This window comes from Musca vetustissima, unplaced genomic scaffold, assembly GCF_032173495.1.
Source record: "Musca vetustissima isolate MV318-11 ecotype Yass unplaced genomic scaffold, APGP_CSIRO_Mvet_v1 utg91577, whole genome shotgun sequence".
Taxonomy (NCBI): domain Eukaryota; kingdom Metazoa; phylum Arthropoda; class Insecta; order Diptera; family Muscidae; genus Musca; species Musca vetustissima.
The window spans coordinates 11,862-39,197 of NW_026876742.1; the positions used below are offsets into that span (position 1 = coordinate 11,862).

Below are 27,336 nucleotides of genomic sequence, written 5' to 3' on the forward strand. Positions count from 1 at the left end.
TGCACGACTCAACTGGCAAACTTAACTCTGGCATCTTGAATGGCAACATCAATCAGTTGGGCGATTTCGATCAATGTCTGAGAGTGCATCAGCAACAAATGGTGAATGGTGGCGGCGATGATGATGCTGCAACGGGCTCCAATGTCGAAATGAAGGGACAATATTGTTTGGCTTATGCTCAACCCGAATTGCCACATAAATCGAAACGTTTGCAAACATTTTTCAATCTTGTCCGATCACATGGTCCATTCCGCAGTGAATTCGATGATGTAAGTAGTAGTTTAAACTTATTAGCATACACACATACAAATCTATTTATCTATCGATTTATGATTTTGGGTGGTGAAAATTGAGAAAGAGGAAAAATGAAAAGTGATGATTAAAGTTTTAGAGCTGTTGAAATTGGTGCAGGTTACAATGAAATTGTAAAATTAATGCATTGGATAGGGTTTGAAGCGTCGAATGGTGTGAAGAAATAATGAAAGAGGTAAATGCATTTGAAAACGGTATTGTCTTGTTGATTGAGATATATTAGAAATATTCATCTTAGGAGAGGTTAGTCAAATACGATAATGGTTGAGAAATAAGAAACAATATCAATATCGCTTGTAAATAGGGAGCTCTTCTCTACACTCAGATTCTTAGAATAAAAAAAACTTGCTGATGCGTGTATTATAGAACACAAATAAGAGTTTTCATTGACCTTTAGCCGAACTAGCAACTCTGTAGCCCTTCACCATGAAGTGGAAATTCACAATGAATTGTCTCAAATGTATTCCTCGCAAAAAATAAATAAACACCAACATTCAGTGATCGGTTGTGTTTTGTTTTGACATAGACAATCAGTCTCTACACCCAATTGGTGGGTGTTGTAACCGCGTGTTTGGTTGTTATAACAAACTGGGGTCATTTAGCATTCCATTGTTTGTTTATTTAAGACACTATATTGCAATTATAAAATTCGCATATGTATTTTCCAAAATTTTTCGATATAAATACCAGATATCAAGCTAATGTTGATACGAACAACATAACCTACCGAGTTACATATCTGTGTTATATTTGATGATTGCTCTAATAAAATTGGATGTAATTTTCAATTTAGATAATAATTGAGTGGAAAATAAAAAAAATGATCAACATTGGCGTCTCTTTCGGGCTAGCCCCCATTATATGTTTGCTGTAATTTGGTATTTCACATTAATTTATTAATTTAATTTGGTATTTGGTAACAAAATTATGCAAATTGGTCCTCATGTATAGTATCTCGCAAATTTCAATATTTTAGGGAGTTTGTGTACATTTTTTAACCAAAATAATTGTAATTTGATATTTTCGGCACGTTTTTAAGCAAAATAATTTTATTTTTGTATTTTGGATTCTCATTGGATAAAAAAATCTCCCTACGAAAAATTATCAACATTGACCCAAGTTTCTGGATAGCTTTTATTCGGTATTTTAGGAAATTTGGCCGAGTATGTCAAAACAAATGGCTCGCAATTTGATGTTTGATATTCTCATTGGGTACGTAATTTCCCAATAAAAAATATAGACATTGGCTCAAGGTTCGGAAGGGGGGTCATCACTCTATCACATTTTCAAATAGAAAATCCCACAACATAGGCCCAAAGTTTGGAATAACATGACATTGTAAATAAAAGTTAAGGGTCCAGTCCCTTTATAGTTGTTTAATGATCCTAGGCCATTTTCCTATCGAAGTGATTAAAATTTAACATTCCGTAACCATGGAGGATAAAGAACTTCTTTACAGAAAATTTTCAATAAAAGTCCATGTTTCCACATAGCCTTAATAACAAAGGTCGTACATCATGTTTGGTGTGTTCAAGGTCCTAGACCAATTTTTCCACTTAAATGTCTATAGTTTGGTATTTTGTTTTCTCCTGATCGTAATGTTTCATGGCGTAGTCTCGTTAACTATCGTTTTTATCTATTTTGAAACCAATGTCTCAAAATGACAATTTTACTATAGAATAAATCCTCAGGGAACTGAGATTTAATTATACCCTACACAACTATGTTGTCAGGGTATTATTGCTTTGTGCAGCCCCAAAAGTTTGTAACGCCGCGAAATATTGGTCCTAGACCCACCTTTAAGTATACCGATCGTCATATCTCGACTAGCTGAGTCGATCTAGACATGTGTGTCCGTCCGTCTGTCCATTATAATTTGTAAACACGATACAGGCCACAGTTATGGACCAATCTTCACGAAATTTTGCATGTAGGATGGGTTCGGTCCAATGAAGACCCCTATTGTTTTTGGTAAAGATCGGTTAATATTTAGGGGATGAAATGGACCAAATACTTAATTTTTGTCGGTTTTTCTGGTCGCTCCTGAGGCCGCAATTATGGTCCAAACATCTCGAATTTATATGGAGAAGGGGATTGGGCAAAGAAAAAGCATGCCTATTTTGATAAAGATCGGTCAATATTTAGCGGGTCAAATGGATCCTGACTTTTGTGTGAAAAATTACAAAATTTGTATTGTATAGCGTATATATTTACTCCTGAAGGACATAGAGCCGAGAAGTTGATAGTATATCCAAAAGGAGTTGTTGACCTTTAAACTGATGCCAATTATATTGTCGTATGTACTCGGATGCGGGAGTTACACTTAAATATTTACGGGTGCTTACATATTCAGATATTATTTAGTAACCCATTACCCCACTAGAGGGCGGAAATATAGCGCTGATGGCGTTGAATTGTTCCATGAGGTTCTAGTTATGGTCAAGGACAATGCCTATAATTTTCCGCGATGATCAGATAATAATATTGGAATGAGGTGGACCGAAAACTTAATTTTTTGTGTTTTTTTTTTCAAGTCGATCTACAGGCCTCAATTGAAAGCTCAACATCACAACATAGCACACGGTAAAGAGAATCTGGAATCTAGAGGGTGCTAGAGGGAAGGCGAAATATTGCCCAAGCTCTGAATACAGAACAATAGAAAGGTAGATTTTCGTCGAAGTTATGTAGGTTATCTTATGGTCGGCCCCGTCCGACTATACTGCACCGCTCACTGTTTTTTTTTTTCTATAGAAACATTTCCTGAGGTTTGATTTGTTTCTATGGAAACAATCCTCTGAGAACCTCAGATCTTCTATAGAAACAAATCAAATCTCAGTTCTTAGAGGAATTTTTTCTATATAAAAAAAAAACAAACCTCAGTTCTATGAGGATTTTTGTTCTAAAAAATCCTCAGAGAAGTGAAGTTTGATTTTTTCCTCACTCATCCTGAGAACCACACTTCTCTGAGAAATTTTACAATTTAATATTTTTGGTAGCCAGTAGGCTGCCTAATTTTTATGGAAGAGATTGCCGTTGCAGATTTGCTTTCAAAAGTTTTGGCCATACTTGCTATAAATGACAGTATCCTTCAAAAGGGTAGGATATTCGACTAGACAAAGTATTTTTTTAATTTTTTTCGTTGTACTTGTTTTGCTATCCGATATAATCATCTGGGCATATATAGTACGAGCTAATAATAAAAATAACATAATGTGTATATTATTTCCAATGACTTTGGCCGATATTTATTTCATATTGTCCATTCAAGTAAATTTATCTTGGGGTAAACATATATTGTCGTATATACCTAAAATAATATTTCAACTCCCAAGGTATATAATGGAACATCTGCATATTCTTGATTTAAATTGACAATTACCTTTTCATTGGTCGATTTTTCTTTAGAACTACTTAGTAATTTATCAGTCTTCAACAGATTATTTTTATTGCATCAATAATTATCCTTACCTGAAATTATAAAAATGAAAATCATATATTCTTAGTATACAATAAAATATTAACAAATTCTCTAAACAAAAATTGAACAATTTCAAGATGCTAATCACAATAGTCTCAAACTACTCTCGTTTCACCAGAACAGAAAAAAAACTTTGTGTTCCATTGTGATTCATTTTATCAACAAATTAAAGATTCTATTAGTATTATCATTTGAAATTAAAAACTTGTTTTATTATGGAAACATTCTAATAGAAAATTGTAAAAATCATAAAGAAATCATCATCACCCAGCTAATTGAAATGAAAACAGTTTGTTTCTTAAGTCTTTCGTTTCGTTGTTTCTATAGTTAGTATTCAAAACATAAAACTATTTAAACACCACAAAATTTTTATTTCTTTCATTGTTTCTATGCAAATCATTATTAGCTAGACTCATAAAACAAATTATAACATTCTCGATTTTATGTTGTCGGACCTGATTTTAGTTTGCAAAAAACCCAAAGAAAAAATCATTAAAAATCCCGATTTATTTTTTTTATTTTCCAACACTAAAAAATGCTGTCTTATACTGAAATTTTATATAGCAAACTAAAACTTTCTAACGGTCTTTTTTAGAATATCTGCCATAATTTGGGTTAGTTTTTTATTATGTGTTCTTGATACATAAATATTCTATAGGTCTTCTTTTGACGAAAGATAAAATCAAGAATAGCAAAATAAAATCTACAGAATTTGTGCATGCCTTCATGACAAATCAGAACTAGTGATAATGCAAAGTCAATGACACGTAGTCAAAGATTTTCATTGTCAGAGTTCAATATTGAAAATTTCAAAAACCCCTTTTTTAGGGTTGTTTCAATCGAAGTGGAGGTGTCTGTATTGGAAAATAGGTTTGAGGGCGGAGAATATTTTGAAAAATTATAAAATCATTTCAGATGATGAATATTCGGAATTTTCATTATTAGGCCAGCGATATATTTAGTAGCTCTCATTACATAAATTCACAGATCTTACATTTGATTTAGTCTGGAATGGTTATTTTTTTACGTAAAATTCTTAGTCACCCAATTGAATATATTCGGATGCCATGGTGAATGGTAAAAATATAAATTCATTAATATAAAATATTATTTTTCTAATAACATTAATAGTACACAATGCTAAAAATGTGCTAAGTTTCGGTTATTTTTATTTCATGCATATGATTTCCGAATAACATTTTTATTTTAAATAGCTCAACTAAAACTTGTTTTACCCTGGCGATTTTATTCTTATAGATAATGACTTATTGATAAATGTGCTTGCCGATGGTATTCAAACAACATTTATATAAAGATAATAAAAAAATTGTATATACTCCATAATAAAAATAAGAAACATTTGTTTGTATATCCATTCTTATCGAATGGCATGAGCTTTTCAATGTCAAAACTAAATGGTCTTTAATTACGCTACTATGACCATTACCAATATTAAAAAAAAACTAGACCAATGTTGTGATATGTTGTAAAACGATTTTTTTGTTATGATGTTTAAAAAATAATTTAAAAATAAGTTGTAAAAACTAGTTTTATTACAAAATAACCAACAATTATTTTCTTTGTATTTTTTAGAACATTTTAAAAATCTAGAATAGGCAATTATGTTTAATAAAAAAAAAATATTTACAAATTCTTTGTTCAAGGTTAGCAAGTTATTGGAGATTTTTTGTTATTGTATAAAATGTATGCTAAATATGTTCATATAAAAAAATCTGAAATTACAGTCGACTCTGCTTTACTGAAGCGGAAAAAAATCTGATGTTTGTTTCAGTCATCATCTTGAAGGATTTAAATAATATATTAGAGTGGTTAAAAGTGGACGACCTCCTCAAAATTTTGTTAATTATATAGGACCTCATTTTGACATTTCCCCTATAGAAATGCGGAACCGAGTTTTTTTTTCGAATTTCCCAAATGGTTTTAAAAGTTTGACCAACCAAACTTAACGTTCTTCGACGTCAAATCATTAATTGCACAAATCATTAATTGCGTCAAATCATCAATGCAAAATATTCTGTCATTATCTTTCACTCTCATGATTTTCAGTAATACGGAGTGATTTAAAAGGAAATTTCATTATTTGACTTCAAAGGCTATTTCATTTATCCGATATTTTCAGTTATGCGAAGCTTCACTTATACGGAGTAAATTGTGGACGATAAACCTAAAATGTAATGGTGCAATAAATCAATTTCATTTATCCGATATTTTTCAGTTAAGCGACTTACAGTAAAGCGGAGTCGACTGTAGGATCAGAGTAATTGTTGGAAAAAATGAAACCGAATTATGAGATATTTTTCCAGCAGAAAAAAAATAAAACTCAGCCCCCGTGAGTATTTTTCTCCTTCTCTTGGACAAGAAGAATCCACTATTTTCCGAGTAATTATTTTCTATAGAAAAAATTAATCCACATTTACCACTATGTACATAAAAGTTAAACATCAGTTCTCAGACGACCTCAAAAAACCCTCAAACCTCAGTTCTTTGAGGATTTTTTTCTCTGCAAAAAAAAGCCGGATTCCAGAGAACAACAGTTTTTATTTTCCGAACTTATTACCCCTCCACCATGAGGTGGAAAACTATAATCGATCGGGACTTCTATATATGAGCTATGGCATGGCGTATTGCTGTGCCCAAAATAACGAATAATGAGGACACCACATTATGGGCCAATATTGATAATTTTAAGAAGCAAAATTTCTACCCCTAGCCAAATTACATCCCCTTAGGTTGAAAATGTGCCCAAAAACCCTAATATATTGCAATTGGGTAAATGCCTTTATAAGGAGGCTAGGCTATACCAGAACGTGGACCTTTATTTATAATTTCATGTTGGGATTAACTTGGCCAAAAAGACGAATAAAAGGATTTACTAGCCAATTAGAACCCACAATACCAAATTACAGTCAATTTGAGGAAAAAAGTTCGCAAAATGTCGTAATTTTGACGTATTGTCATCTTAAATACTGCGAGCTCAATCTTTATTTCAATAGGCATGCGGCGCACATGACTGCTTTTTGAGGTCTCCAGGATTTTTGATTTTTTTTTATAGAAAAAATGACTCATTAAGTGAGGCCTGATTTTTTATATAAAAGAATGACTCACTGTACTGAGGCCCGATTTTTTCTATAGAAAAAATACTTCACTGAATTGAGGCCTGATTATTTTGTATAGAAAAAAAAAATGCCTCAATAAAATGTTTCATTAACTGAGGTTCGATTTTTTTCCATAGAAAAAATGCCTCATTAACTGAGGCTCGACTTTTTTCTATAAAAAATGCATCGTTAACTGGGGCTCGATTTTGTTTTTCTATAGAAAAAATGGCTTACTAAACTGAGGCTTAATTTTTTTCTATAGAAAAATGCTTAAAAATGAGGTTTGATCAGTGAATTCAGTGAATTGAGGTTCCATTTTTTTCTGTAAAAAAAAAACCTCATAGAACTGAGTTTTGACTTTTTTATTATGGAAAACTGAGGTTTTACTATATGATACCTATTTTTATTTTTCTATAGAAAAAAATGTCCTATTAAATGAGCCCTACTATTTTCCTGTAGAAAAAAGTGTCCCATAAACTCTACCTGATTTTTTTTCTGTAGAAAAAATGCCTCATTAACTGAGGCTCGATTTTTTCTATAGAAAAATGCTTAAAAATGAGGGTTGATTTTTTCTGTAGAAAAAATGGTTCAGAGAATTGAGGTTCTATTTTTTTCTATAAAAAAATTCTCATAGAACTGAGTTTTGACTTTTTTATTATGGAAAACTGAAGCTTTACTATATTATACCTATTTTTTCTATGAAAAAAAAAAAAACAATTAATAGTCCTGATTATTTTTCTATAGAAAAAAGTGTCCTAATTAATGAGTCCTGCTATTTTCCTGTAGAAAAGAGTGTCCCGTTAACTGAACCTGATTTTTTTTTTTTTTTTGCTGAAAAAAATACGTCATAAACTGGGTCCACATTTTTTATAGAAAATGCCTCATTAATTGAGGCCTGATTTTTTCTATAAAAAACACGTCTCATTGAATGAGGCATGAATTTTTCCTATAGAAAAAAATGCCTACTTAACTGAAGCTTGACTTTTTTCTATAGAAAACTAAGGTTTGTTTTTTATAAAAAAAAATACCTCATACCACTGAAGATTACTTTTTTCTTTGAAAAGATAAATCCTAAAAAATGTTTTTAGAATAAATCTGATCTCAGTGTAAATTTTCGACTAAAAACACACAGTCCAAAGTCTTTTTCATATGCAAATTTAGTAATTTGTTTATAATAACGATTAACACGCATCAGGATGACTTGCTGAATTTTGTATAAAGAAAGAATAAAACTAATTTTGTTGCCATACAAGATACCTTCTTTAAGATACTCTCCCTTCTTCACTCAAATGTCTAAAGAATTTCAACTATTATCAAATTATATTCGAAACAAGACAAAAAAATAAATATTTTATTTGTTGACTACTTTGTTGTCGTTGTTGTCATCGAATCATAACCGAGTCCCCTCTACGAACCCTAATCCGACATTAATCATCAGCACATTAGTTGTCTGTTTGTTATTACAAATTTGCTAATTCGTCGCGAAGTGTTTTCTTGTCGGGCTTAAAGCTCATTATTATTATTGCTGCTTCTGCTTCTTCTCTTCTATACACAATGAGTAAATTCATTGAATATTTTTTTATTTTTCGTTTTTTTTTTCTTAATTTTGGTTGAAAACACAAATAAAAAAGGCTCAATTATTTAACAAATTAATTTACACTGAATAACTTTACGAACAATAGCAACAAATAACATTATCGGCATCCGTTTAAAAATACATCTAAGAAAACAAAACAACAACAGCAACAAATTATAATTTAAATTGTCGTCGTGTGGTTGTACGATTAATTACCCATATTGTATACAGTCGCTTTTTTTGTGGTACAGACGGCCATCCGACCACCAACACAGCATCTGGCCACACTCCACCGGCTCTCCTGTCCTATTATTACATCACAATAACAACAACCACAATCATGGGGCTATGATTTGTTTATTATTGTTATAGTAGTGTTGTTGTAGTCGTATTTGTTTTTTAGCAAATAATTCAGGTGTGAATTACATTCAAAATGAAAACGAAATTGTACTACCGAAAATCGGTTAAATTTTCATTGTTTTTTATTTCGTTAACTTGTGAACAAAATTAGTTTTGTCTGGGCATTGAAAATTGTTTTTGTTAAACTTTTATTTTTTGTAATTCTGTATGTGACAATTACGAATAGAGGCCTCAAATTCGTATCTCCGTAAATGAGATTTAATAGATAGAGGCATTTTTATTGCAATTTCAACAACGGAAATAGCTTATATAATCTATATCATGTATTCGTATTACTAACCGAAAAATGTGGTCACGTACTGATCATTTTTCTTATGAATAGATATTTCAAGAGCATGATTACAAAAAAAACGTCTAAAAAACGTTAGAGTTTTCAAGACATTTATAAATGGCCTTGGGGTCTACCACAAAAATAACACATTTTAAACTTCTATAACTTTATCTTAATTTAAATTAAATTGGTGTTCTTGCAGAACAAAATTTGAATTGCTAAAATGTTATAAATGTGTACAACCATCCTATTTCAATGTTTTCAATAAATCTTTCAGGTGGTATTCCCCTCATATAAAGGCCCTCCTTCTACAGGATTTTAAGCTTCTATAAGAACGCTATGTCGTCATCCATGAAAAAGTCATTATATATTTCATAGGAATAGTCTGAATGATCTTTATTTTCATATCAACTAGAGGACTTTTTTTAACATGCTTCGGAATGTCCGATCTGGCCATACATGCCCCCCCCCATTCTCGGGGTCAAACATTTTGTTGATATAATTCGAATCTTCACTAATTAAAGAATGTCCCTACAAAATTTCAGATGAAAATCTCAAGAACTCTTGAAGATATAGCTGATTTGTTGAGTCAGCATCAAGTGACGGCTGAAGGGCTTCTCAAACTTTAAACGCGTTTTTTTCTGAAATTTTTTTTTTCGAATGGCGGGCACGATAACTCAAAAACTAATAACCCAATCGATTTCAAATTTTTACACGTTTCTCTGTGAGTGTATAGCTTTCGTATGAACTAGGATAAAGCCAATCGGTGAAGATCTTCCTTATTTTTTAACCTGGGTTTTGGTAAAAAATCGGCGATTTTCCAAAAATATTTTTTCAAAGGTCCGCCATTTTGTTAATATTAGAGCGAAGTCAATAATCCTAGTTCATACGAGAGCCAGACATGTACTCTTTCGAACACCGTTGGAATTTTCGGATTCCGATGTTCCAGTGAGGAGTTCTCATGTCCGCCATCAAAAATAAGGACTTTTCTTTAATTACAAAAAACAACAACAAAACAATAACAATTTTTTTTTTTGTAAATTATTTTTCTCCTATTTTAAAACTTTAATTATATATGTGTAAAGTTACAAACCTTAACAAGCATTGGTATTGATTTACCAGCCCATTGAAAATCTTGAAAAATTAAAATCGAGAATGGGTGGGGTTCCCTTAATTGGCATTTTAAGGGTAACTTCACAATGCCTCTCTCATGGAAGTCCTGCTCTCTATTTGCAAAATAATCTCTAGTAAGCGATTTTCACAATCCTCCCTAGATACCAATTTTGTATAAATGAAGCAATTTTGCAATGCAAGATAAAGTTGATAATCGCTTGGTGCCAAGTCCGGACTGTATGGAGGATGAACTAAAACTTCCCAACCAATCTCCCAAAGTTTCTAGCAAGTCACCGTAGGTGTGTGTGGCCTAGCGTTCTCCTGTCCTCTCAATTGCTATCTTCAAACGGCCCAGTTGTTGACAGTAGAGATCAGAAAATTAGTTTTTGGCCATATTGAAGCAACTCATAATAAATAATCCCCGTCCAGTCCCAGCATATGCATAGCAGAATCTACCTGACCATTAGTCCTGCTTTGGCCACCGTTTGAAGTGATTCACCGCTCTTTGACCACGATCGTTTTGGCACAGGGTTGTCGTATGTAATCCACGTCTCATCTCCAGGCGAAGTTTCGACTGTTCACATGCCAGTCAACTTCGATCATTTCACGGATTTTATCGACATTTTCATAAAGGATTTCTTTTTTATAAAAACAAATATATGGTAGAAATATTTGTTGTAGGGTTTATGAACCCTCAAGAATCAATTGTTTCTATAAAAAACAAGTAAAAAAGTGTCAGTCGGTGTTGCCAACAGATATATACCCCCAGGCTATGGCTTACGGAGGTGGTCTTTAGAGTTACACAATTGTTTTATTATTCGTTTTATATAAGTATATTTTTTATCAAATATGTTTCGGATTTAATGTTGATCAAATATATGATATTGACCTTTATGGGGAACGTACCAGAGGACAGGGCAGACGGGTCCCACCTTGTGACTTGACCTAGGCTTAGTAAAGATAATAGGTTGTGCAAAGTTTGGTTCAAATCGGAAATTCCTTTCCCCTGATATTGGATTTGAAAACATTGAAAAATTTGTTCCTTTGCGGAGGAGATACCGGAAGGTGTGAACCAATGAGTCCCATCTTCAAACTTGATATATGCTTCGTAAAGATAATAGACTGTGCAAAGTTTAATTCAAATCAGTCATTTCATTCCTCTAATATTTTATTTATAAATACTGAACAATTTGACACTTCTTAGGGGAGGTACTAGAAGGAGTCCCATCTTCGGACACGATCTAGGCTTGGTAAAGATAATAGGTAATGCAAAGTTTGGTTCAAATCGGAAATTCCATTCACCTGATATTGGATTTATAAATATTGAACATTTTGACCAATTATGGGGGAGGTATCATTTTCATACTTGATCTAGGATTGGTAGAGGTAAAAGGTTGTGCAAGGGTTGCTTCAAATCGGATAGCCCGTTCGCATGATATTATAAAATTAATTTTTTGCAATCGATTATTCCCTTCGAGAATTATCATGCGCACCTGCCGGCCAGACAGTCAGACGGACAACAGATGGACGGACATTTGTAAATCGACACCAAATTTCCTGAAACGGATTTGGTCCAACGAAACTTGGGCCTCACTTAAGGGGAAAAAAGCCCCACTTAATGAGAAGCAAGCCTCACTTAATGAGGCATTGCTTCTCATTAGAAAAAATCAAGCCTCAATAAATGAGGCATTTTTTCTATAGAAAAAAACAAACAAACCTCAATAAATGATTCATTTTTTTCTATAGAAAAAAAATCAAGCTTCAGTAAATGAGGCATTTTTTTTCTATAGAAAAAAAATCAAGCCTCATTAAATGAGGCATTTTTTCCTATAGAAAAAACATCACGCCTCATTAAATAAGTCATTTTTTCTATAGAAAAAAATCAAGTCTCATTAAATGAGTCATTTTTTCTATACAAAAAAATCAAGCTTCATTAAATGAGGCATTTTTTCTATAGAAAAAATCAAGCCTCATTAAATGAGGCATTTTTTCTATAGAAAAAAATCAAGCCTCATTAAATGAGGCATTTTTTCTATAGAAAAAAATCAAGCCTCAGTAAATGAGGCATCCTTTTCTATAGAAAAAAATCAAGCCACAGAAAATGAGGCATTTTTTCTATAGAAAAAAATCAAGCCTCAGTAAATGAGGCATTTTTTTCTATAGAAAAAAATCAAGCCTCAGTAAATGAGGCATTTTTTTCTATAGAAAAAAATCAAGCCTCAGTAAATGAGGCATTTTCTTCTATAGAAAAAAATCAAGCCTCAGTAAATGAGGCATTTTTTCTATAGAAAAAAATCAAGCCTCAGTAAATGAGGCATTTTTTGTATAGAAAAAAATAAAAAAAAAAATCTATAGAAAAAATGGCTCATTTACTGAAAGAAAAAAATCAAGCCTCAGTAAATGGGGCATTTTTTCTATAGAAAAAAAAATCAGGCCTCATTAAATGAAGCATTTTTTCTATAGAAAAAAAAAATAAGGCCTCAGTAAATGAGGCATTTTTTCTATAGAAAAAAATCAAGCCTCAATAAATGGGGCATTTTTTTATAGAAAACATTTTTTTCTATTGGAAAAGTCTCTGTAAATGAGGCATTTTTTTCTATTTCATAATGAGGCATGAAAAGAAAATTATGCTACAATAAAGAACCATTTTTGTCTATAGAAAGAAATCAAGCATCAGGCATTTTTCTATAGATAAAAATAAATCCGCAATAATGAGGCACTTTTTTTAATGTACGTAGTTTTCTTCCATAGTCCAATAGTTTAAAAATATGCCGGATATATTCTTTTAACACTCCCTCACTTTTTGTTTGGAAAATAAAACAAAAATTAGTTTCTAACGTTTGTTTCTTAAGTCTTTTGTTATGCTGCATATATGTACATTGTACTGACACACACATATGTGACTCAGTTGCGTTTTCTAGCCATAGAATATTATAAAAAAAATCATTTATTTTGATCTTCATCTTATTAGTATAACTAATTTGCGTATCTATTTTAATTTAATTATCTAGCCAAAGAAACGCATTCACATACTATTTGTTTTGAGATCATCATCAGCATCACCATATTTGTCGTCATCAAATATACATTCATACGTATGTTATGCTTATGTATGTTATACATATGTTGTGAACATTTCAGATAGGTTCACCTTTGAACGCAGTATGGTTGGGTGCATTGAACTTTAGATGTCAGCGACTAAAATACGATGATGATTATCGTCGTTATTTCCTTTTCCAATCGATTAAAATGAAATAAAATCACAGTCCAAATTGAGAGAAAAAATAGAAACAACAAGCCATGACGAAGTTTGTTAACATTTCATATTTTTTTGGTTATTATGCTAACAAAAAGCAAAACAATTTTCAAGTTCAAGTTTATATTTTTTGATTAAAAATCTTAGGGTATTGCCAGGTGTACAACAAACAATGCAATTATCTTCGAAATGGAAATAAAAGATAATTGTATATTTATGCTTGGTTGGCCCTGTGTTTTTGGATTTGGAATTTGATTTGTAAACTAGACAATTATGAGTTAAAAGAATAATTACTTTTAAATTTGTCACAAACTTAAGATTGAGATGACTCATAACGTTGTTTTTTGTTTATTTGAAAAATAAACTAATTTGTGAAATAAATTGAACAACCCATGCATATAGTTAAACTGTATATATATATAAAACGTTTTCATTATTTTTTGGAGGGGAAGAACAACAGTTCTTAGGGATTATTATTAGCATAAGGTCAGATTCACCGTTTAGGTCATTGGACATTGAGTTCCACTTCACAGCAGAGAATGATCACCAGTCTTTCTTTTGTACAGAATTAAATTCAGTTAATTTCTATTAAATATTTATTTTGGATAAATATTTTTACACTTATAAATTACAATTTATTCACATAATGTTTAACATAAGGGAGTGCCTATTTGAAGTAGTTTGGAATTTGAATAAAAAATATAAATAGCAAACGATCGATAAGTTTTTTGCGTATTTAATTGATATTAATGTCCGTTTTATTGAGACAAATGAAATGAAAATATTTATTTTAAATTGAGAGATTGATAAATGACTGGCAAATATGTATTTTTTTCAGTTAATATTAATATTTATATACATATAATATTAGATATTAAATATTCACAGGAGACCCCATAAAGCAATAAAATTCGATGTCGATTTAGCCATGTCTGTCTGTTGGAATCACAATATAGCTTCCAATAAATAATATGGGGCTTTGACATTGTACATACATTGCAATTTTTCTTAGGTTGTTTGGTGCTGAAGACCACATCCCATTTAGTGGGGGACCTACCAAAAGGAGTGGAACGATATATCTCATCTTCGAACTTAAACTAAGTTTGGGTGTATTGTACGCACCAGCCAGCCAGGCAGACGGACATATGTTAATCGACTCCAAATGTTCTAAATTTGGTCCAAAGAAACATGGGCTCTAAACCCAATATATCGATGAGGCACATTTTTACCGTATCAAAGTGTATATAACCTCAATAACCATAAAGCTTAGGGTATAACCTAATTAGTCATTAAGCAGAGAGTATAAAAAGCCTCTGCTAAAGAGACATTCTTCCTATAAAAAATCAAGCCTCACATAATGAGTAATTTTTCTCTATAGAAAAAAAAATCAAGCTGTCTCTTGGAATCAAGATATACATTCCAATATATATAATATAGGGCTTTGACATTGTACATACATTGCAATTTTTTTAGGTTGTTTGGTACTGAAAATGGCCCCATCTAACCGTACCACACTTTATTCCGTATTCTAGGCATGTTTTTTAATCGAAATAATTTGATAACTTGGATTCAAAAAATGGCCAATATGGGTTTAAGATTCATTACCTTTGATACGGCAAAAATGTTCCTCATCGAAATATTGGTTTTAGACCCCATGTTTCTTTGGACCATATATCCGTTTCAGGCAATTTGGAGTCAATAAATGTCCGTCCCTCTGTCTGGCCGGCTGGTGCGCACGATAACTCTCGAAGGTAGTAACTGATTTCTTCCAAACTTTGCGCATCTTAGTTGGGAAAGGTCTGCCCTCTGCCCTGGTACCTCCCCCATAAAGGGGATTCAAATAAATTTTATTTGAATAACCGACTCTATCAACATTAAATCTGAATCATCTTTGATAAAAACATATACCTTATATGTAACGAATAATAAGACCTTCACCGCAAACCATAGGAGAATTGTATATATCGGTCGGCAATGCCGACTGACACTTTTTACTAAAAATTATTTCATTATTTTGGGGGAGGGTATGGGTATGGTTATTACATTTTTAATTCTCATTTGGGTAGGAAATCTCCCTACCAAAAATTATCAACATAGACCTTAGTTTTGCTTAAACCCCCATCTAACAGTACCCTCACAATATCCCATATTTTGGTCACGGGTTCCAACCTAATTAACTGTAATTTGGTATTTTGGGTTCTCATTAAAATCTCCCTACCAAAAATTATCAATATTCCCCTAAGATTCAAGGTAACCTCTAAAATTCGGTGATTTGAGAAAAAAATTTCAAGCGAATGTACTCTAATTTGATATTTTGGGTTCTTGCTGAGCACCAAATACTCCTACAACAAATTACCAATATAGGTCCACTTTTTAGAATAGTCCCCATTGAAAAGTATCACCTCCCCCCCAATCTTCCTACAACAAATTAGCAATATCGGTCCAGTTATTTTGGAGAGTTTGCGCATGTATTTCAACAGAATTGGCTATAATTTAATATTTTGGATTCTTTCTGGGTGTCAAGTCTTCCACCCACGAAGAGATGTAGGCCTTCAATAGCTATGTTGGGCCCATTTTAGCTAGAATTAGATTATTTTTTTGGATTCCCTCTATGTATGAAATCTTCAACATTTAACGGAACCTCCTAATTTTCGTTATTTTGAGGATAACAGTCCTGTTTTTCAACCAATCTGGCTTCAATTTGATGTTTTGGGTTCTCATTGGGTAACAAATCTTTTTAGCATAGAAAATATTGGTCGATTTTTGGGTATAACCCCCAAAATAAAGTTCAGTTCATTATAGGTATTTTGAGACTACTGTGTGCGAGTGACCACATTTTACAATTACCAAGCTGCTGTAATTTGGCATTCCTCGTGTCATTCTTAGTTGGTAAAATACTTATTCAAAGAACATTTCCCAAGAATAAAAAATATTGACCCAAGTTTTGGTATACCCTAATGTTATTTATTTTGAGAATTCCGGACATGTTTTCCAACCAAGTTTGTTGTAATTTTATATTTTTAGTTCTCAATAAGGGAAATAATTCGACCTTTCAAAAATAATACAAATCGGTCCAGCCCCTTTATAATACCATTGTCGAGTTGCTGTAATTTGGCATTCCGGCATCTTGATGGGTAAACAACTTGTTCATATTCGTAGTTAGAGGTCACGTATCACTTCCGCCCAGTGAAGCCCACTTGAAAGCAAATTAATGCAAAAGTCCTCATGGTAGGATGATATAAAAAGTTTCGTCAGACCGAACATAACGACATTTGTAATTGTTTTCCATAGGCTTCATTTTCCGTGTTTTATTCTTTTCAATAGATAAAATGTCTTATTTCAATTCCGGATTTTTTTTATAAAAAGAAATCTCAATATCGAGACCTATTTTTTCGAAGGGAAAATGCCTGAATAACAGGCAGGATTTTTTCAGAGAACTCTATCCATATTCTATCCTTCTTAATAACATAAGCTTGATTTTGTTTCTATTGATAAATTTTAATAGTCTTTTTTCCTGATTTTTTTTTTTTCTAATTGTATCCCCATATTTTTTTCTTTACAGCCTGGCCATCGTGTACCACGTTTCTTCCTGATTAACTGGGGTATTTGTGTACCCTCATCCTGTTCGCACAAAGATGTTGAATATACGGTCAAAGAATATTTGAACAATGTAACCGAATCCACTGGTGTTTCTTTCAAAGTTCGTGTTGAACCACAAATGTGTCAAGTTAAGGAGAATAAACCATGGGACAGTGGAACTACCTGGGCTGTGTAAGTATATACATAATTAAAAAAAAAACCGTCAACAAAACACATCCCGGAAATATTCATTTAAATGATAATTTCTTATTATATTTTGTAGGCGTTTCTTTACCATCATTCTATCGATAACAATATTGTCAACCGTCTATCATCTCTGCACCAAGAGCAAAAAGCCAAGTAAGTAATAATTAAATAATTAGTTGTTGTTTTTTGTAATTTGTTGTTAATAATACTAGTAGCTGTTGTCATTTAGAAAACAGAAATAAATCAAAAAAGATTATCTCTTTATGGTAATTTAAATTTTAATTATATTTGTTTATATTCTCAGACGATTGGCTTGTCGCATTTTCTTTGGACAAAAATCTACGCTGGCTCTTCAACACATCCTCCTCTTCCGATGATATTGAAGCTGTACATGGTCTACGTTTGTTAAATGCTATTATGTTGTTGTTCTCTCACAAGTCAATGGCCATATTTTTCAATCCATATGATAATCGTACCGAAATGGCAGAGGTAAGTTGTCGCATTAAATGCGAATTTTTATAAGATTGTCTCTTTGCAAATACGCAATTGTAAAGGTAGAGATAATTTTTATTAATAAAAAAATTAATTATTTTTTTCCAGTCTTTGGGACAACCTTGGACCGTCGTTGGCCGTGCCGCTTCTTTGTACACAGATCCCTTCTTATTATTCAGTGGCATGTTGACGGCTTATTCATTCTTTGGACGTTTGAATAAGGGTCAAACCATCAAACTGAAAAATGAATATATCAATCGTTTTATACGGTAAGTTGTCATAATAAATATACCCTCCGTCATAAGGTTATTCAAAAACCCTAAAATCGATCGGAACTATTAGATCGGAAAACGAAATGACAAACTACATACAGTCAGATTGGGAATTTTGGATATAGAACCGGAAATAAAGACTGACCTTTATGCAGAAACTATATAGCTACATTGAAAAAATCCCATAATGCCAAAATACAGTAACTTCGTAATGTTAAATTGTCACTTCGGTGTGAAAATTCATTTAGAACCATCAAAATATCTATAAAGGGGTTGAACCCTTATATTGGGGGATACATTGTTAGGCTAGAGATATCGACCGATACTTATAGTTTTGGCAAGCAATTCATCAAAATATTAGGTTTGGGAAAAAGTCCATTATTTTTCGGCAGATGGCTGTACTGAGAGATTTCTCGTAAAGTATAGATCAAACAATTTCAGATTTAGACATTTCGCAGTAAAAAAATATTTTGCTGTTTTTGTTTGGTTCATTCAGTTGTGAGTTACATGGTGTTAAAAATATAACTGAACAAAGAGAAAATTCGATACATTTTACAGTTTTTCTTTGACAAAGGCGAAAATTGTGAATGGTGTTTATGGTTCCGATACTATAACAGCCAATTATGTGCAATTTTGGTTTCGCAGATTCCGTTCAGGAATATTTGATGTTAAAGATGCACCTCGCATTCAATAAAATCGGAGAAATGATCGAAGTTGACTGGCATGCTAGCAGTCGTAACATCGCCCAGAAGCTAAAAATCTGCCATAAAACTGATTTAAACCGTTTAAAATTGACCAGAAACGGTCAGAATTAACCAAAGGGAGAGGTGTCGTGTTCCACTAGGATAACGCTAGGCCACACACATCTATAGTGACTCGCCAGAAACATCGGGAGCTTGGTTGGGAAGTTTTAATGCATCCGTCATACAGTCCGGACTTGGCACCAAGCGACTATCATCTTTTTCTTGCATTGCAAAATTTCTTTAAAAATAAAAAATTGCCCAAATCGGGCATTCCGAAGCATGATAAATAAAGTCCTATAGTTCATATAAAAAGAATGGATTTCTTTTTCCCCAGCCTCATATAATGCAGTCACTTCAGTTGGAAAATTAATCGAGGACCATTAAAATACCTATAAAGCGCTGAACCCTTTTGTGGATGCTATACCCAAATATCGAATGTGTACAATTTTTGAGAAGAATATTTGGGACCCATTGAGAACTCAAAATATAAAAATAAAGCCAATTCCGCTGAAAACTGCATCAAAAATCGTCAACATATTAATAATTTTTAATAGAAATATGATAGAAAAATGAGGATCCAAAAATGTGTTCAAACTCCTCAAAATTGTGACATTTTGGAGGTTGATATTGATAATTGATAATAATATTGATAATTTTTGGTACAAATATTTCCTATCCAATGTGAACCGAAAATAACAAATTACAGCCGATTCGATTGAAAAACGTGACCAAAATACCAAATATTGGGTGGTGGTTTAATGCATCCGTCATACAGTCCGGACTTGGCACCAAGCGACTATCATCTTTTTCTTGCATTGCAAAATTTCTTTAAAGATAATAAATTGCCCAAATCGGGCATTCCGAAGCATGATAAATAAAGTCCTATAGTTCATATAAAAAGAATGGATTTCTTTTTCCCCAGCCTCATATAATGCAGTCACTTCAGTTGGAAAATTAATCGAGGACCATTAAAATACCTATAAATCGCTGAACCCTTTTGTGGATGCTATACCCAAATATCGAATGTGTACAATTTTTGAGAAGAATATTTGGGACCCATTGAGAACTCAAAATATAAAAATAAAGCCAATTCCGTTGAAAACTGCATCAAAAATCGTCAACATATTAATAATTTTTAATAGAAATATGATAGAAAAATGAGGATCCAAAAATGTGTTCAAACTCCTCAAAATTGTGACATTTTGGAGGTTGATATTGATAATTGATAATAATATTGATAATTTTTGGTACAAATATTTCCTATCCAATGTGAACCGAAAATAACAAATTACAGCCGTTTCGATTGAAAAACGTGACCAAAATAGCAAATATTGGGTGGTGGTACCTTTATATGGAGGCTACCCTGGAAATAGGGCCAATATTGATAATTTTTGGTAGAGAGATTTTCTACTCAATGATTATCCACATAACTAAACTGCAGGCAATTTGGATGCAAAAAAATGGACCAATACTGGTAGTGTTTAGTACGAGGATTTGATACCATATGATAACTCATATTACAAATTAGAGACATATCGGTAGAAAATTAAGCTCCAACTCCCAAAATACTGAAATTTCGGGGGTACGGATATGGGGAGACTTACATATAAAATAGACCAATATTAGTAATTTTTAGTAGGGAGATTTGACACTAAATTACAACACAAAATACCAAATAATAGCCATTTCGAATGAAAAACGTACACAAAATGCCGAATAATAAGGTGTAACAGTATATAGGGGTTGCCGCAAACCTTGTGCCAATATTTAATGGAGTTTTTTATCCATTTTCATAGCTAAGGATTAATTTTATAATTGCTGAAATCCACTTTATTGAGGATAAGGATAAAAATACAGGATTGCATTTTTTCTGTAAAAAATACCTCTATGTGGGTTAAGATAATATTGGATTGATTTTTTTTTTTTTTTTAAAGAAAAATTCTTGACATTTTTTATGGAAATAATTTCTATTACTAGTTAAAAATCTATAATAGTGAGTAAAATAAAAAAACCCATATCGTAAAGGGTTTCATTGTTTAATTCATTCACAGATCTTCAATAGATTATGAGCTTCCAATTTTAATTTTTTTGAATTTTTTACGATTCTTTACGGTTCAATTAAAAAATCGATTTGTACACTACCCTAACACTATCGACATCAACGTTATTAATCTTTTTGCGGGTGTGACCCTAATCTATACAATACAGATTTCTATTACGGTAGCTCTTGACTTCAAAATCACGTTCGAAAAACATCACGTTTATGCCCACTAAAAATGTTATTGCATGTAAACAAAACACAACAATAGAAAAAACTCATAAAATATATTTTGTGTGTTTTTTTTTCAAAAAGTAACGTAACAATTATTATTGTTTCTACTACGCGTGTTTTGGAAATACAGCATCCGGAAATGATAACAGGAATGTTGAAAAATATTTTTTCATATCAAATATTTTTATATTTTCAATATCTTCGACTATATTATAAAGACTGGTCCAAAAACATCCCTTCACTTCGGCTTCTACAAAATCTATTTTCAATTCGACATCAGTAAAAATTTCCCTCATATCGCATTTAAGACATTTGTTGTCTTCAAGCTTAAATGATCTCCGTCCTTGAATAACTTCTTTCTATCTTATCGACTATAATGTCTTTCTTCAATTCGTCTGTGGACTAAGATCTCTCTTCAGAATAAGATCCCTCTTCAGAGCTGCGACCATTTTCAGCACATCTAAAAAACTGTTCAGCATCTATTACAAGAACTCATCTATTACTCATATATTACAAGAACTCCATATATTGGCTTCTTCAAAATCTTTTTTCAACTCGACATCAGTAAAAATCTTCCTCAGATTTCCTTTAAGGAAAAAAATTTCCCTCATATCGCATTAAGGACATTTGTTGTCTTCAAGCTTAAATGATCTCCGTCCTTGAATAACTTCTTTCTATCTTATCGACTATAATGTCTTTCTTCAATTCGTCTGTGGACTCCTTACTACAGATCTTCTACGTAAAGACATAAGTTTGAATATAAAGATCTATTACAAGAACTCATCTATTACTCATATATTACAAGAACTCCATATATTGGCTTCTTCAAAATCTTTTTTCAACTCGACATCAGTAAAAATCTTCCTCAGATTTCCTTTAAGGGGACCCCCCCATTCTCGGGGTCAAAATTTTTGTTGATATAATTCGAATCTACACTGATTAAAGAATGTCTCTACAAAATTTTGAGTGAAAATCTCAAGAACTCTTGAAGATATAGCCGATTTATCGTGTCAGCATCAAGTGATGGCTGAAGGGCTTTTCAAACTTTAAACGCGTTTTTCTCTAAACATTTTTTTGCGAATGGCGGGCACGATAACTCAAAAACTAATAATCCAATCGGTTCCAAATTTTGCAACGTTTCTCTGGGAGTATATAGCTCTCGTATGAACTAGGATAAAGCCAATCGGTGAAGATCTTCCTTATTTTTGAACTTGGTTTTTGGTAAAAAATCGGCGATTTTCCAAAAATATTTTTTCAAAGGTCCACCATTTTGTTAATTTTAAAGCGAAGTCAATAATTCTAGTTCATACGAGAGCCAGACATGTACTCTTTCTAACACCGTTTGAATTTTCGGATTCCGATGTTCCAGTGAGGAGTTATCATGCCCGCCATCAAAAATAAGGACTTTTCTTTAATTACAAAAAACAACAACAAAACAATAACACAAATTTTTTGTAAATTATTTTTCTTATCTTTTAAATCTTCAATTATATATGTGCAAAGTTACAAACCTTAACAAGCATTGGTATTGATTTACCAGCCCATTGAAAATCTTGAAAAATTAAAATCGAGAATGGGTGCGGTTCCCTTAAGACATTTGTAGTCTCAAGCTTAAATGATCACTTTTGGTCTTATCGACTATAATGTTTTTCTCCAGTTCGTCTGTAGATTCCTTACTACAGATCTTCTACGAAAAGACTCACTGCCATAAGCTTGCCTATCTGTAAAGATTCGCAGGCTTCAGCTTGTCTATATAGACTACCTTTATCAGATCTATTGATAAAAATTCCCTTGATAAGTTCAAATATGATCTCTCTTTAGAGCCTCAACCCTTTTCGGTACATCTAAAAAAAATGTCTTCAGGTCGCTTATAAAAATTTACTCTATACAGTACCCCCACAAGAACAATGGTTTTTAATTCGTCTATAAAAAATAAGTCTATTCTACAACTTATCTACAAAAAAGCTACTTACTTTAGCTTTTAGGCTAGGTTAGGTTTGAGGAATGTGACTACAGCACTCGGAGACCGTCCGGTCCATTGTGATCATCTATTGAAGATATGGAGAGATCTGTAGGGGAAAAAATTTCCGGTAAAGATGACAGATGGGTGGTTTGATTGAGTCATCGATTGTTAGATCTGTGAATTGAGATCCTCGTCTAGCTAATTCGTCTGCTTTTTCATTATCCATGATGTCACAGTGCCCTGGTACTCAACAAGATAGCCGTTAGTACTTCAGCTCTTAGAACGAATTTCCTCCCTATTAAATTTACTGCCTTCAATTCTTAAAAGTCTTTATTCAACTCATTAATTAAAAAAAGTAAAGTCCTCACTTTGTCAATAAAAATCATTTCACCCCCTACAATGAAAGATTCCCCCTCTACAAAAAATGCAAAATGAAAGATTCCCCCTCTACAAAATGGGAAAACTGAACTAGAAACTCTAAATTACAGGAAAAGACGGAACCTTATATGAAAGCTATAACAATTTAAGACAACATGAAGCCGAAATGATAAATGGAATATTGTCTTATTTTCTGCTTAGATGTCATTAATATTAAATACTAATTCGAAATATGGCTTGTCTTAATTCATTGACCATTTGCTGTAAATACCTGTAGCATTTTTTATTCACACCGGCAATTAATCATTTTCAATATATCTATTACTCACGTAAACAATTTGTCTCAGCTTCGAAAGAAAGAGAAAATAGTAATGTGAATACAGTAACTGTAGCAGTAATCAACAAATCAATTGCTTTTAAAGTTGTCAGAAAGTGTAAGTGAAATAAAATATTTTTGATAGAGTCGGTCAAGGTTGTTTTGTTGTTTGCAAATCGCATTCAATTGGAAATAGGCATTGTAATCATATTACATAGCTTGCCCAGCAGACTGATATTGATATTTAATTGCAAATTTGATGACCATCAAACGAAATGGACTCCCATCGTATTAAACGATATTTTAATTGAGGAAAAAATACTTTCGTAGATTTCAGATATTTTGTCCAAGGGGGATGGGCGGCTCTGAATAAAATCTCTGAGTAAAAACTAACTTAAAAATAATAATAACTCCTATATAAGTAAGTTTAACAAAGGTTTCACTCTAACTATTTTCGAATGACGATATTCTGGATCCTGAAAACGGGACGATATTAAATATGTCCTCTATATCTATATATGAACCGATTTCAATCCATATACGTGCCATTCAGTAATATATGCACAATTTCTTTTCAATCGGAAAGAATTAGATTATTAAGTGTAAAATTTATATGAAATTGGATAAAATTTTGTATGAGTGCAATATGCAAATGCATGTTTGGCTCTATATGGTAGACTGTATAAAATTTAATCTCAATCGGACAAATGTTGGGTATTTGGTGCACCATTAAGTTGAAATCAGTCGAAAGTATTTATGGAAGTCATATCCAAACCTGAACCGATTTCAGTAAAACTTAATACACGTCATTCTAGACTCAATTCTGTGCGTTATACAAAATTTCGTCCTATTCGGACAAACAATGGGAATTTGTGCACCATTTACATGAAATCGAAGGAAACTATATATGGAAGCTGTATTCAAATCTGAACCGATATCAAGAAAATTAAAGACGCATCATTATAGGCTCAATGTGATACTCAGTACAAAATTGTACTGTAATGGGGCAAAGATTGGGAATTTGAAGCACAATTTGCATGAAATCGGAGGAAAATAAATATGAGAGCTATATCAAAACTGAATCCATTTGAACAAAACAAAATTTAACACATGTTATTCGAGACTCAATTTAATACGTTATGCAAAAAAAAAACAGTCGGACGAAATGTGGGTATTCACATGATATCGGAAGAAAATATATATGGGAGTTTTATTCAAATCTGAACAGATTTCGAGAAAATTTCAAGACAGTACAAAATTTTATCTTAATCGAACACGTTTTGTGTTTGGTGGATAATTTGAACCGATTTAAATTGACTCACAAATGGCTCTATCTTGTTTTCTTTTTTATGTTAAATAAAGAGGATTGCTTAACATGATTACATCGACAACTTTGTGGACTATACATGAAACGGTTTTGTAAAAGTCAACCAAAGAGAGTTTTGAATTTAACAATTTAATTTTCTAACGTAACGTGGGGTTTAGTCTAAATATTGTGTAGTAATATTTTTAGTCTTTAAGTTAGTGTCCTTTAAAATTGTCCTCTATTCTACCCTTTACAATTAATTCATTAAATCCTTGTATAAAACTTATAAATAATTTCTTTATCCACTTTTTTGTTGTCTATTTTCAGCATTGTTCCTCCACTAGGCGCTCTTATCCTCTTCTGCACGTTCATTTTGCCAATGTTGGGTTCGGGTCCACAATGGAATTTGGTTGTTGGACATCATGCTGATATTTGCAAAAAGAATTGGTGGCGTAACTTGCTCTTCATTCACAACTACTTTGGATTCAGTAATATGTGTTTGACCCATACCCATCATTTGGGCATTGATACTCAACTGTTTGCTGTGGCTCCATTTATGATTTTTGCCATGTGGAAATGGCCACGTAAGGGTGCTATGGCTTTGGTTGCATTGGCATTGCTGGCCACATTTGGACGTTATTATGTAACGGTTTTGTATGAACTCTCGAATTACATCTATTTTGGTACCAAGTAAGTTCAGGATTTTCATTATTTTACACGAGAATACTTAATTATGTTGTTTTTGTGTTTTCTTTTCAGCATCAAACGTTTATTCCGCACAGCTGATCGCATGTACTCCTTCCCTCCATTGCGTTCTACCGTTTATATTATGGGCATTTTCTTGGGCTTTGCATTGCGTAAATTCCGTGGCATTAAATTGTCCAAGACTCAAGTGTATTGGGGCTGGACTGTGGCAATTGCCTGTTTGTTGATATCACTGTTGGGTCCAGCACCAATGGGTTCAATGAGTTATCAATACAATAGCACACACTCGGCCATTTATGCCGCCTTTGTGCCCATCACCTGGTGTATATTCTTTGTTTGGGTGGTCTTTGCCTCACACAATGGCTATACAAGTAAGAAGAAATTTGAAAAAATTAGTTACACATTTTTACAAAAAATATTAATTTACATACCTGTTTCCCTTGCAGATAAAATCACAGATATGTTCTCGTGGAAGGGATTCCAGGTGACCACAAAATTGTCCTATGCCATTTATTTGACACAATTCCCGGCATATTTCTTCAATGTGGGACGCCGTCGCCATGTCCATCACTATTATAATTTCTTCTCAGTTATGGTGGGTACTCTTATACATCTTATATTCATCAGCTAATTTCTAATCGTAAAAATTATTCTCCTTACAGTTTGATACCAATGAATATTTGTGCATATTCTTTGCCTCTGTGGTATTGACAGTACTGTTCGATGCACCATTCCAAAACATAAGAAAATTAATAACCAAACGTACACCAACCGCTGTAGCCTCTGGTCCTGCCAATGCCACCAACAAATCAATTAACGCCAATGATAGTGCCGCTAAAGAAATCACCACCACCATCAGCACATCAACTAAACGTTTGCATTCCGATTAGATTAATTCACAACGCACCCTCACGGAGAGGGAAGACCTTCTCATTGTAGTGGTGTGACCAAAAAAAATATCATTGTATAATTTGTGTATTTATGTAGTCTAGTATTGTTTTAGTCGTACATATATATTTAATTCGATTTTAATTTTATGCATTATATTTCGTATTTCAATTCCTCCCTCCTTCTCCTCCACCTTCATCTTTTAAGCATTTTACATGGTAGTCCTAAATTAATTACGCATTAATCGACGCTATTCCTGTACATACATCTAAACAAAGAAACAAAAAAAGCACGACGCGAAACCTGCATCCTGCATTTGCATCCACATCTAGTATTATTTTTTATTTTTATTTTAGTTTTATTATTCATGCGATACGAGTAACTAATGAGTTGAATTAGTCATTTGTTTTTAATTAAGCCATACAATAATGTGTACAGTTAAAAATTAAAAAAAATAATAAATAAATGAAAGAATTTATAAAATATAATGATCATTGATTTAATTATTGGACTGTTTGTTACATTTTGAGAAAAAAATAGATGATCGTTTCAAATAATAATGAAATTGTGAAAATTAAAAAAACGCTAGTAAGAAAAGTAGTAGTAAGAATACAGTATTACTAAACATTCAAAATCTATTAGAACTTTTTGGTAAATGGTAAATTTCTGGTAA

At 32.4% G+C, this 27,336-nt stretch overlaps 1 protein-coding gene across 1 annotated transcript; it reads left to right on the forward strand.

Moving 5' to 3' along the window:
- LOC133321304 (nose resistant to fluoxetine protein 6-like) lies at positions 1 to 26,665 on the forward strand (the record flags this gene model as incomplete). The annotated part of the gene is made up of 9 exons (XM_061530397.1): positions 1 to 269; positions 17,105 to 17,313; positions 17,405 to 17,481; positions 17,633 to 17,817; positions 17,929 to 18,089; positions 25,398 to 25,760; positions 25,830 to 26,146; positions 26,222 to 26,370; positions 26,438 to 26,665. Coding segments are annotated over 9 exons (1,958 nt in total), but the record flags the coding sequence as incomplete, so codon positions are not given.
- Between the last annotated feature and the right edge of the window lie 671 nt (positions 26,666 to 27,336).